Here is a 12,573-nt window from a genome sequence, read left to right as displayed (position 1 = left end):
ATAACAAAGTCTGAAGCAGTGCAGCCCCCCACCTCCCGGCAATCCCCCCACACAGGCGCCCATCCCCAACAGTCGCACCCCAAATGTTTACCATAGAGGCCTGCACCTCAGTCCGCATCAAGGGTCTCATCATCAAGCGTTGGTGGTGGCTCGCATATATCTCCCCGATATGTGTTCCATGCCCCCCATATTTTAGACCATTTTTGGGGACAACCCCTCCCTATGTACACTGAGCGCTCGGCTATCATAGCCCTATCCATGTCACGCCCCCATACAGACAGCAGCGGCACCTCTCCCACCCCCCACTTCTGCGCTATGTTCCGCTTAGCTAGCACGATGCCCACTGTGGCCCAACACTGAGCCTGCCTGCCCAGGTCGTTAGGCTCCCATACATTTAGCAGGCAGCGCCTGGGTTCCGGTGCAAGCGACACACCCCCCGCCTGGGACAGCGTACGCATCACTCGCCTCCAGTATTCTTGGATTTTTGGACACTCCCAGATGGTGTGGTAGAAGGTGCCTTCCTCCCCGCAGCCGCGCAGGCAGAATGGGTGGGGTGCTCTTCCTATTTTGTGGAGTGTGTACCTGGTATAGTAGGACCTATGCAGAATCCGGAGCTGTACCAACCGAAGCCTGGAAGGTATCCCTGCCTCCCGGGGGGACGCCAGCGCCTCCCTCCAGTCCGGGTCATCAAAGTCCCCGACATCAGTGGACCACCTCTCCCGCAGGGTGCCCATAGGGTCCGGGAGATTATTTATTAGCTTACGGCACGTGAATGATGTTGCCCGCTGGGGCATATAATCTGTGAGCAGCCTATCCTCCAGTGGTGACGCTTCCGGAACTGAGGCTCCAGGCCCCAAAGCGGCGAGCAGCGCGTGTTTAATTTGTGTGTACCGGAACCATTCCGTGGGCGCCAGCTCGTATTGTTGCTGTAGGCGCGCGAAGGTGATCACTGCACCCTTGTGCCACATGTCGCCCACTGTGGAGATCCCGATGTCATCCCATTTGTCGAAGCCCCTGCTATGCCTAAGTCTCCCGAGCCGTTTCGCATCCCACAAGGGGGTGAGCTGGGTCAAAACTCCTCTCCATCCCAGCCGGGCCTGGGCCGCGTGCCACACGGCCACTGTTTGTCGCAAGGGGCCAATGAGTTCTGGGCCGAGCCTCCCATCGTACAGGGGCGACAACATACCTCTCGTGCCCAGTATGGCTCTATCCGCTTTAAACGCCGGATCCGAGTGCGGGGCATGGAGCCAATAATTGATGACCTTGAGTTGCGTCGCCCAGTAGTAAAGTTGGATGTCGGGCAGTGCTATCCCCCCGTCGTACCAGCCGCGGGTAAGTTTGGACTGTGCAATACGCGCCGGTCGGTTGTGCCACAGAAGACTAGACACCTGCGCCGCGATTGAGCGGAAGTACGCCGGGGGCACTGGATATGGTGTGTTTTCGAGCACGTATATGAAGCGAGGCAGGGACATCATCTTAAAGAGCGCCGCCCTCCCCAGTAGGGTCAGTGGCAGCGCCCCCCAGTGACGGACGTCCCGACGAAGACGGTCCAACGGGGGCTGAAGATTCTTCTGATAGAATTCCACTGGGTCCGCAGTGATGTGGACACCCAAATACTTGAACGGACATGGCACCATTTTTGTGAAATAAAACAGAAGCACCAAGTTGGAAATCCCAGAGCAGCAGAGAGCGAGTGGAAGGCGCAGCCCTAGGTTTGCAGCGACTTGTATTGGCAGAGCGTGGATAACAAAATCAAAAGTTGTACCGAATGGGGCAACAAAATATATCTTGCCTTGGGGTCTCGAAAATCATTAAAGCGGCACTGCAGCTTTGCAGATAAGAGGCTGTACTGTCCTTGTAAAAGGTCAACCCCTCGGCTAAGAATTAATGACACTGTCCCAAAAGTTCATCAGCTCCGCAGTAACATTCCACCACCTGTTCTGAGTACAGTAACGTTGTTGCAAAGTGCCAGTACTGCCCCCAGTTTATCCATAGAAGCCTGAGCCAGAAGTCCCGTTAAATTACAGAAACTCAGCTATAAAGTGCCTTTGAAATTTAGAAGTGCCTAATTTGTGGTGCCCTCAATAGGCTACAGTTGTGCCTGACTTATTTGTTTAATGTCCGGGCCTGGTTCGCATATAAACACAACCGTGAACTAAATATCAACAGCGAACCTCACGACACCTGCCCGTTTCCAGAGCTGCCCGCCCTGCACTAGACTTACAATGGAATCTGTCAGTAGTGGTTCTGCTGTCAAACTAACTTTTCAAGCCTCGTGAGATTCTCAGGCGGGGAGGGGTGGGGGCAGCGGGGAATTGGGGTCTTGCCAATTCGGGTAGCTCCGAGAGGCAACCATGGGTGACAAAAGCTAGCCTCTTAGTTTACAGCACAACAGGGAAAAAAAGCAGAGCCCGCTGACTTGGAGCAGCGTGAGCTGTGCCAGCGCAAGAAAAAAAAAAGACAAGGCGTGAGACTGAGGCCTGCGCCTGTTCGCGCGGCAGCAGGGGGAGAGGAGAGAGGAGGGGGCCTGCGTGATTCCCTTGCGGGAGCGATCAGCAAGGTGTGACAATTGATAACATATGGCGCCAGCTGTTCGCTCCCGCAAGTGGATCACCAGACGTGCACGCGTTACCATTGGAAGCAATGCAACGCGTGCACGGTTTTGCCGGGAAACCTGTGCCGATTGCTAAAGGTCTCTTTCCAATGCAGCGCTGCGTAGGCGAGACCTAAGAAGGTGTGCCAAGGTCCCCACACATTGGTAGGAATATTCTAGGGTTGGGACTTTAAGGGGCTTACGATAGCGGACGGATTTCAGTCCGTCTGCCATCATGTCAGGGAGTGGGACCGCCCACCTAGAAGGCAGCGGTCCCACAGGGGGTATTACGATGCGAAAGCTAAAATGGCGGTCGCACTTGCCATACTTTACATTGTGGCGGGTGCTGCTGGTCGCCGCAATGTAAATAAGGCAGTTTACATTTCCCTGCACTACGTGGCAGGCACCATGCGGTGCTTGCCACATGGTGCATGAAAATGTAGGGGGGCACAATAGGTTACTCCCAACCCCCAAAAGAAAGTGGTCGGGCAGAAGGGGGCCCACTACAGGTCCCCAAGGTCCCTTTCCGCCAACTTGTTCATGGCGGGTTAACCTCCATGAACTGGCAGGCAGATAAGGATATCAATCAGGGACCGCCGCCATGCTGGGCAATGCAGCTGCTTCGACAGGCGGTTGTAAAAGGACAGCCTGTTGGAACCGCGGCGGTCGGTCTTTCCGACCGCCACGTTTCCGCCCGCCATAGTAATCTGGCAGGCGTAATACAGCAGTACGATGGTGGAAGGCCCGCTACTGACAAGCTGTCAGTGGCGGGCCTTTCGCCATTGTAATCTCCCCCTAAGTGAGGATGAGATGATGCAGTAACCTGATGTAGATGGTGTGCGATCTTTGGTGGTGAATTAGGCCGTTTGGAAAGGAATTCTACGGTGTTGCTGTGCTATGTTATATTCAATACCCAGATGTTTTAACACGTCGGGGTGAAAAAAAACCTGAATTTTCCATTCCATTGGCTTTTCAAGCCATGGACGGCTTAAGAAGTTAGTTTTGTCAACCATGGCCTCTTGATTTGCTACAGGAGCCCTTTGCCTTTAGTTGAGTATGTCCATCCAATTGCCATATGGCAAGAGGAGGACTGAGGTTGGTAAAAATATCCTGGCAATAGGGCAGAAACATACCACATGATGAATACCCCTATAACCCTTAAGTGTCTTCTTCGTTGTTAGTTTTATTTCCGCTCTAAGGAGCGGAGAAAATGAGTTTTGTCTGCCTTAACCCTTTGGAAAGCGTCATCTACATGCTTTTCAAAAATCTGTTGCTCGTTAAAAAGGCATATCCAGCACTGTGATTGCACTTCTGGGTAGAAAGATATGTTTTTTTAACCAACTGAACCGTTGCCACACTATCTCAGTAGCCGTCATTTGGAAATCATTTTGTTGACTTAACACTCTATGGCTGCTTCAATGTTATTTGAAACTATGACGTGTGTAGGAGAGTAGGGTCTGCTATCCTATGGTCACCCCAAATTTTTTGCTTTTGCTTCACTGGTTTTATAACTTAGTGTGGCTGTGGGCCTGCTAATCAGACCCACAGCCCTGCTGTTCTCTCCCTAAATTAATGCCAATGCACACTAGGTGCATTAACAATTGGAACTGGTTCACCTTACAGACCCTGTAACAGTGTACCCCAGGTACCCAGGGCATAGGTGTATCCCAGGCCTACCAGGGGCTGCAGCATGTATTATGCCACCCCTGGCCTGGCCTCACTATTTAACACAACTGGCTGATCACTCAGCTGGGGTAAGTTGGTGTAATCACCTCTTACTTAGATATAGTATATCTATATCTAACATATATGGACACATGGTAACCTATCAGTCACTCCTATGGCAGGCCTTAACAATCCTGAAGGCAGAGTGCTTGGTTTCATGTGAGATGGTGCTCTGGCATGAGCTGAGCCTGTCTGCAGCTTTCCGAACAACGTCCTTTAGCTGTTTCCATGATATTGCCATACCATATACTCTTAAGTGCATTATGGACCTCGCGGTCAAATGCTAACTCTGGTTTGGCTTTATCAAAACATGTCGAGTAAGGTGTCATACGATTTGGAATACTACCCCCTCGCCTATTCTGGCGACGGGGGTAGCATTCCACCCTTCTAGAGGGACACGACATGTACCTAACCTGAAACCCTGGTAAAGTTAGACAGAGCCTCAGCATCACAAAATGGATGCTGCCACCACAGGCACAAGTCTGCCCTCCTGCTGTTGGGAGTCCTTCCAGCTTGGGAGGTTTGGACAAAGGGTTTCCTGTCGGGGGAGGTGCTTGCACCACCCCAGACAGGATTTTGTGTAGTGTGTTAGGGAGGGCTGAATAGATTGAGACATGCCTGGGGAACACAAGGTGTCCCCGTGCATATGCCAGTTCAAACTGGAGCTGGGGCTCCCCAGCCCCGGCGCGAAACTGAACAAAGGAGAGGGGGTGTAACCTCCCCCCTTCCTGGTCCCACTCAGAGGAGGGACCTAGCAGGTAATCCAGCACCTAGATTTGGAATAAGAGTAGGAGCTGTGCCCCAGGACGTTAGATCATCCTGAAACTCGACTTGAAGAAGAAGAATCACTGGACTTCGACATTCTGCTGCACAGAAGACTGAAGAGAATCTTCCTTGTGGTCAAGGAGTGACCACCCTGTGAACACAGGCACCATACAGCAACTCAACGACTGCTTTGCCGCCGCCTCCCGCCGGAGACCGAGCCCAGAGCCCGACAAGACCCAGACTCCCAGACATCTCAGAGCCTGATCCACAGTCCCTGCAAAGAAGAGACCCGTGGAGGCACCGAGAGACGTGGGACCGGCCATCTTGAAACTTCCACGACAAGCTGACTGCGCAGCACCCGAGGCATCCTCATCATTGTGCATAGGGCCCTGAGAAGCCTCAACACCGAGCAGCATTTGCACCAAAGACCAGCCCTCCAGCATCCACGAGATCTGCGTGGGGCCCTTTTGCTTTTTGCCACTAGACGCGTTATCCCGGTTACTGGCCCGTTGGCTAGTGGCCATCTTGGCGACGAAATCTACGAACAACACTGCTGGTCTGGTTTCTCTAGGCTGGCCCTTGCTCCTGTGAAAAGGAGCAGCCCCTCTGACCTGGCTGGTTAGAGCACCAAGCTTTCATCGACTCCTGCGTGGCTTGCATTAGCCAAGGCCTGTTTGCACCCATCGAGAAGCAGACACCGCCATCAGCTAGAGCCTTCGTGGGACAGCTCGTGAGTGACTTCTGGACGTCGTCGACATCTTCACTTCCACGTGGCTGCAGAGACAAGCTTCACTTTTTCACCTGTTGGCACCCGACAACGCCTGGTTCCTTACTGGTTCCACGCCGGTCACTGGCTAGTGACTCTGAACAGTGTCCCCTCTGCTTTCAGGTCTTCTACTCTTCAGATCCACCCTTGAATCCACCGGAACACTTCTCGCGTGGCCGCCTGTAGCATCTTCAGGCTCCATATACCTGCAAGACGAAACCCGAATTTAGACACCTATGCACCCGCTTCCTGTGGGTGAGGTAACGCTGGCACTCCGGTGCTCCTGTGTAGAGAAACATCTCTAGTGTCTAGGTTTCCAGTTGTTAGGTTCTGGTCCATCCGGAAGACTCCCTTTGCTTTAACTTTGTGACTTTTACGCACCCATTGAATCCAATAGGTGCACGCGTGTAACTTTCAACACTGCACACGCATCCTGTGGGCCTCCTGGTCACTAAATACTGTTAGCTCCTTGTAGTCCCACCAATTCTCAAGGCCCTAGGCCTTCTTACTTTTCTATACGTGGTTCTTATACCACTATTTTAGTATATGGTTTAGCGGGCCACCCGGGCCCATCCATAATTGTGCAACTTTTGTATATTTAAACATTGCCTTGTTTTAACGAATGTGCTTCAGTGCTCATAAAGAGTATAGGGGATACTTTTAGTAAATAAATACATATATATTTTGAATATATATCTGTGTGGTGTCCTTTCATTTGGTATTCAAGGAGGTTACATATGGTAAAACAGCTGGCTTCACATGCCCTCAAGAGTTTAGCCTGCAGACTGCACTGTCCACGCTACCACTAGGATAGCTGGTCTATCTAGGTTGACTTCAACCACCACCATAAGGGTTGCTTGGCATGGTACAAGGTGATCACTAGAACTAGTGAGCAGCATATACCAGGACAACTTCTCACAATGTGAATCTATGAAATATTAAATGCTTGAGAAACAACCTTTTCTTTCCACAAAAGCCACAATAGGGCTTTTTTGGGTGGTTCTGTCCACTCCAGAAAACAGGTTTTTTTCTATCTTCAACAAGACAAAACACAAGAGGAAATGCCCAACTCGAGGAAAATTCCAGAAGTTGAGAGAATGAGCGATCTGAAATTACTGATCCCTCAGCAGAGCTCAGAGGGGTACACCCTGCACATGCAGTTGAAAACCTAGATATAGTGGCCTATAGGGGGAGCAGAGCTAAGTGCATTCTCACCTCATTGTTTGAATTTTGGATCTTTTCTAATGAGGTGATTGAGTTACTTTTCTACTCTAATTTCTTCACAGTACTATGAAAGTGATACTGTGGGAACTTCCAGCACACCAAATGGAAATTATTCCAGCACGTGAATTTATTAAAGATCCAACGCTGGAGAAATGAAGGTAATAATGAACATAGCAGGCTCATATCTGGGAATACAAACGGTTACTTTACTAAAAATAATTGCCAAAAAATTAGTGTATTTTCAGATATACTGCAAAAGTAATGCATTTTCAAATACAAGAGTCATTGACCTTTGTATGACATGATTTTCACTGATGAGCAGTTTTTTTACTACTAGGCTACGAAACAATTTTTGACATATATCTAGAATTTTTGATAAAATGAATATCAACATCAATGTCATTGTGCCCTCTTGGCTACACCACTTTTAAACATTGCAGAAAATAATTCAAACTTACTGTATCAAACACTAGCATTCTACAAAGCAGGTGGACAGCTTCATGTGTAGCTTGACTGGATAGTGTGTATAGGACAGGAAGAGATGGCTAAAAGAAAAATATAACAGGATATAAATTAACAACTGTCTTATTGAGTTGTGTGTTACACAATACATATATAATGTCTTTGGGGGTGGAAATGCCTTTTATTACATATATAAAAACACTTTAGAAAGTTACAGAACTACATTAAGGTATAATAAGCTTTTCTCCTTTTAAGATGACACTCTGCACAAAAATATTAGTTGCTTGTCAAAGTAATATCCAGAGCTATGCAAGATTTCTTCTGTGTAAGCATGATCTAGCAGGTGTTGTCGAAGAGAACAAGCATTTGCAATGCAATCGGTCTTGCATTTGTGAGAGTTGGAGCTATTGGCATTTACAATGTCTTATATCTATGTGTTTTGGTTTGGAGTGGAGTGGAGTGGATGTATGTGGTTAGAAGGGGAATTATGTGGGTTGAATTGGAATTGTTAGTAGTGAAATAGTCTGTGGTAGAATTGAGAGGTGTTTAGTGTATTTGTGTAGTTGAATTATGTGATATGGTAAATAGACAGGGATGAGAGCTGTAAAGAATAGACAGAAAAGAAGATAGAGAGGAATAGGTAGTTTATGCATGACTATCCATCCCTATAGACAGGAGTGACAGCTGCAACGAATAGAAAGAAAGGAAGACAGAGAGGGATAGGCAGTTTGTGCACAAAGTGGTGATTAAATTCTACATAGAGCAGAAAGAGTGTGCGAGAAAGAAGTTGACAGCAGGCCGCAAACGCATAAAGAGGGAGTGCCTGTGTATGCAGAACAGACCCTAAGAAGTGGAGGAAAGCGTGGGTTTCAGGGACAGAAATGTTGAAAAGGCATGGGATTGAAATGATGCGTGAAGACCTGAAGTGAATTAATGAGTGGTGGGAAGAGAGTGAGAAAGAGGTGTGTGAGAGAGTATGAGAGAGAGAGAGAGAGTATGAGAGAGTATTAGAGAGAGAGAGAGTATGAGAGAGTATTAGAGAGAGAGAGAGAGTATTAGAGAGGGAGAGAGAGAGAGAGAGAGAGAGAGAGAGAGAGAGAGAGAGAGAATATGGGATGAGAGCCTGGGAGAGGAAAGCAAGCTGAGAGGCTTGTCTACATTGTGTGTGAATAAACACCATACACAGTGCTTGGAGTAGATCAATAGGATAGTGTTATGTTTGCAATACAGATCTCTGGCTGCATAAGTACACAATATGTACAGCTCCGTGTTTGATTGCATTTAGTAGGTGATGAACATTGGTCTGATTGACTGAGGGCATGATTTACAGCTGTCAGCTGAGCGTTTTGGAGCCAATAAGAAAATGAGTTACTTACCAGTAACTACGGTTCTCCAGTATTTCTATCTTTCATAGATTCCCATGCTTGAATCATCTCTGTCGTCGTAGTGCGAGTCCCATGGTATACATATAAAAGCAGTAGATAAAACTACCATAGGCTACAATGCAAGGAAGAGTCAGTGCAATAGCCTATCCATATCGTTTTGTAAAAAGAACCAAACTTGAGTAGTAGCCAATCAAGCGACAGAACCCTCTGGAACAATCCCAAGAGAGGCTAGGTTAACCAGATTTTCTACCATACGTTGTGTGAAAGGGAGTGTCCCTGAGCTCTGCTCAGTTTTCTCTTGTTTATCCACATTTCTAACCAGAATGTCTGAATCTTCATAGAAAGGTCTCTTCAGGTCTTGTGGATCATGCGGTAAGAAGAGGCTGCATGCTGAGGATCCACATTAAGAGTTGCATCTTCTGCCTTTAACCTCAACATAAGGTAAAATACTGTAGAACCTTTTCTACAAAAGCCCTCAAGGACAGAGAGGGTAGATTATTGATTTGGCTTTAGCGGCTTAAATCTAAATCTGACGTCGTCTCTGAGGATGAGGAAAGCTCTACAGCACAGACTTCTAAGGAAACATCCAATAGGAGAGATAGACCTCTTGAATCTCCTGAGGTTTCCAAGAAATAGACTTCAAAAAGGTCTTGTCATAAAGATGCAGGCACCTCACAAAAAGAAAAGCTTTCATTTCCTACTGAGGAAAAAAGCCACAATAAAGAAAAGCACTCTTCTGTTCATTCTATGAAAATGTCCTTCTCAAAAAAGCTTGTGTCACCAACAGTGTTCACTTCTGGATCACCATGGACGCAACAATTATCTTCTAGATAGCCTACTCCAACCTAGTCGTCGAAAAAAAGACATATTATACCACGGTCCCGCTGACAGCACTGCCAGTGACTACCTCATTGTCGACGGCGACTGACGACAACTACAAGCTTTTTGTCGGCATCCTCGTCGACGTCAGTGGTTCTGTGGATCTCCTCTACGACCCTGTCGACGATGATAACATCTATGGTACTGAGGACGACTTTATCTGCTCCCGTCATGTCCTAGTCGACGACGCAGCCTCATTTACCGTTGACTAAGCTGGCGGCGCTTTATGCCACACCTGGTCGTAAGCATCCGTCCACCTTACACCTATGTACTCGTCGACGTTCTCGTCGACGACACTGTTGACGGGGCTTTTTTGCAGCGATTGTCTCACCTTTACCACCCTCAACTTTTTTAGAGACAGGAAGGGGAAAAGAGGGGGAGGGGTTCTTATAGCAACTACTATGGGTGTGGAAGTCATCTCCCTAGAAACCATGGGCAGAGATCAATTTGAACTGTACATTTTCGGTTGAAAGGGCATGGCTCAAAAAGGTACTATGAGAGATGCTTTAATATATATAGACCTCCTGGTCCGAAAAATGATTTTGTCCATAAACTGTTAGAAGCTATTGCTCCTCACGCTCTGGCTGCAGATGTTTTTCTTTTAATAGGTGATTTTAATTATCACGGTGAGATTCTTTTGGACTCAGACACAAATCAGTTGATTACCACCATGAATACTCTGGGATTAACTCAAATGGTGGTAGGCCCCACCCATGTTGCAGGCCATACGCTTAATCTTTTATTTACGAATGCTATTAACATCATAGTAGAACCTCCTCTTCCGCTATTGTGGTCAGATCATGACCTACTGAAGTTCACTATCCCCTTTCAAACCAGTCAAAATGAGACGAGGAGTAAGAAAATGTGGCGAAGATCATGGCGTAAAGTTACCCCCACCTCTTTTGCAGCCCATTTTAATCTCCCACCATTATGTAAAGAGGAGAATATTGACCAGGCAGCCTCTCTCTTTGAGGGAGAAATAATAACTACACTAAATCAAATCGCTCCTCTTACCAAGGTCAACATAAAATCTAGAATTGCCCCTTGGTTTACAGAACAATTAAAAATATTAAAGGTCTCTTGTAGGACAGCAGAACGTAAATGGAGAAAAAGCAAAGCCCAAACTGACCGGGAAAACTATAAACATATACATCATAATTACATGGACTCCATTAGGAAAACTAAAACAAATTTCCTCTTAAACCGAATTGAAAAAGCGACAAACTCTAACAAAGAACTCTATAACATCGTAAAGGAATTTACCAAGCCCACTGGTCAGACAGAAATTCCTGTCTCACAGGAGTGGGCAGACTCCCTTTCCGAATTCTTTGAAACTAAAATCGCCATCATTCACAGTTCTTTCCCTGTGCAACAACACTTAAACACTCAGGAAAACCATCATGCCCCCCCCAGATGACCCTCTTCCCCTCTTAGAGGTATTCTCCCAATATAGCTCTGAGGAAGTGGCCAAGGCCCTGGGAAAAATTAAATCAGGCTCACCAGTCGATCCGGTATCACCTCGTTTTTTGTCTAAAATTCTCCCGGTGCTATTGGACGACATCACAACCTTATTTAATAGGTCACTTTCAACATCCGTGGTACCAAGGATTTGGAAAGTAGCCAGAGTCAGACCAATTTTGAAAAAGCCCTAAACTTTTAACCAACTACCGCCCTATCTCGCTGCTCCCATTTTTTGGGTAGGTACTCGAGTCTCTGGTCAATAGGCAGTTCGTAGACCATCTTGAGAGCCATGGCCTATTAGACCCTTCACAGTCCGGTTTCAGGGCCGCACATAGCACTGAAACCGCGCTGGTAGAAGTTACTGATAACATCCGAATTGCATTGGATAGAGGACAGTCATCTATTCTCATCCTGCTGGATTTATCAGCAGCCTTTGACACCATATCGCACAGCACTTTAGAACAACGGCTCTGGGATATTGGTGTCAGAGGGAAAGCCCTGGAGTGGTTTAAAAGTTATTTGAGGGACCGAGTCTCTGCAGTACAGATTGACGATCTAGTCTCCTGTAGTAGGTCTGTTCGGATGGGTGTGCCTCAGGGCTCAATTTTGAGCCCCACACTATTCAATCTTTATATGACTCCCCTGGCCACAGTGATCAGAACATACGGCTTTGATGTAGTGTCGTATGCAGATGACACTCAGATTCTGATCACCCTTGGTCCTGACCCCATCGAGACTAAGTCTCGTTTCAGGAATTGTATGCTTCATATAGATAATTGGATGAATACCAACCATCTACAATTAAATGGAAGTAAAACCGAGATAGTTCTCTTTGGTAAGGCCCATGAGCATTGGTCAGACGATTGGTGGCCCCCAAACCTAGGCCCCTGTCCCCCCCCCAAACAGACAGTGAGGAATTTGGGAATCCAAATTGATAATCAGTTATCAATGAAAAAACAGGTTAACCACATAATTGGTACCTGTTTTGGTATTATGCGCAATCTGCGTAAGGTATTTAAGTGGATCCCACTGGAAGCCAGGAAACCTCTCGTACAAGGACTAATTGTTAGCCGTATGGACTACGGTAATGCTCTGTCAGAAATAAACATTGACCTCCTTTCTAGACTTCAGGTCTTGCAGAACACTGCGGCTAGGCTGGTGTTGAACCTTCCATCTAGAACCCCCTCAGCGCCGAGCCTTAGACATCTTCACTGGCTACCTGTGAAGAAGAGAATATGTTTTAAGATCCTATGCCTAATGCACAAAAACATGTATGGTATGGGTCCAGGATATTGGGGGAAAAAACTCAGCTG

At 47.3% G+C, this 12,573-nt stretch overlaps 1 protein-coding gene across 1 annotated transcript in view; it reads right to left on the bottom strand.

The window, feature by feature from the left end:
- NLK (nemo like kinase) overlaps positions 1-12,573 on the bottom strand; it is a 1,424,501-nt gene that overhangs the window by 239,267 nt on the left and 1,172,661 nt on the right. Inside the window, exon 8 of the mRNA XM_085649870.1 lies at positions 7,532-7,618. Within this exon, the coding sequence (XP_085505996.1) occupies positions 7,532-7,618 (87 nt within the window). The remainder of the gene's footprint in view (positions 1-7,531; positions 7,619-12,573) is intronic.

This window comes from Triturus cristatus, chromosome 3_2 (assembly GCF_964204655.1).
Source record: "Triturus cristatus chromosome 3_2, aTriCri1.1, whole genome shotgun sequence".
Lineage (NCBI taxonomy): Eukaryota > Metazoa > Chordata > Amphibia > Caudata > Salamandridae > Triturus > Triturus cristatus.
The sequence above is the reverse complement of the archived record's forward strand: the minus strand, read 5'-3'. Positions and strand labels throughout refer to the sequence as shown.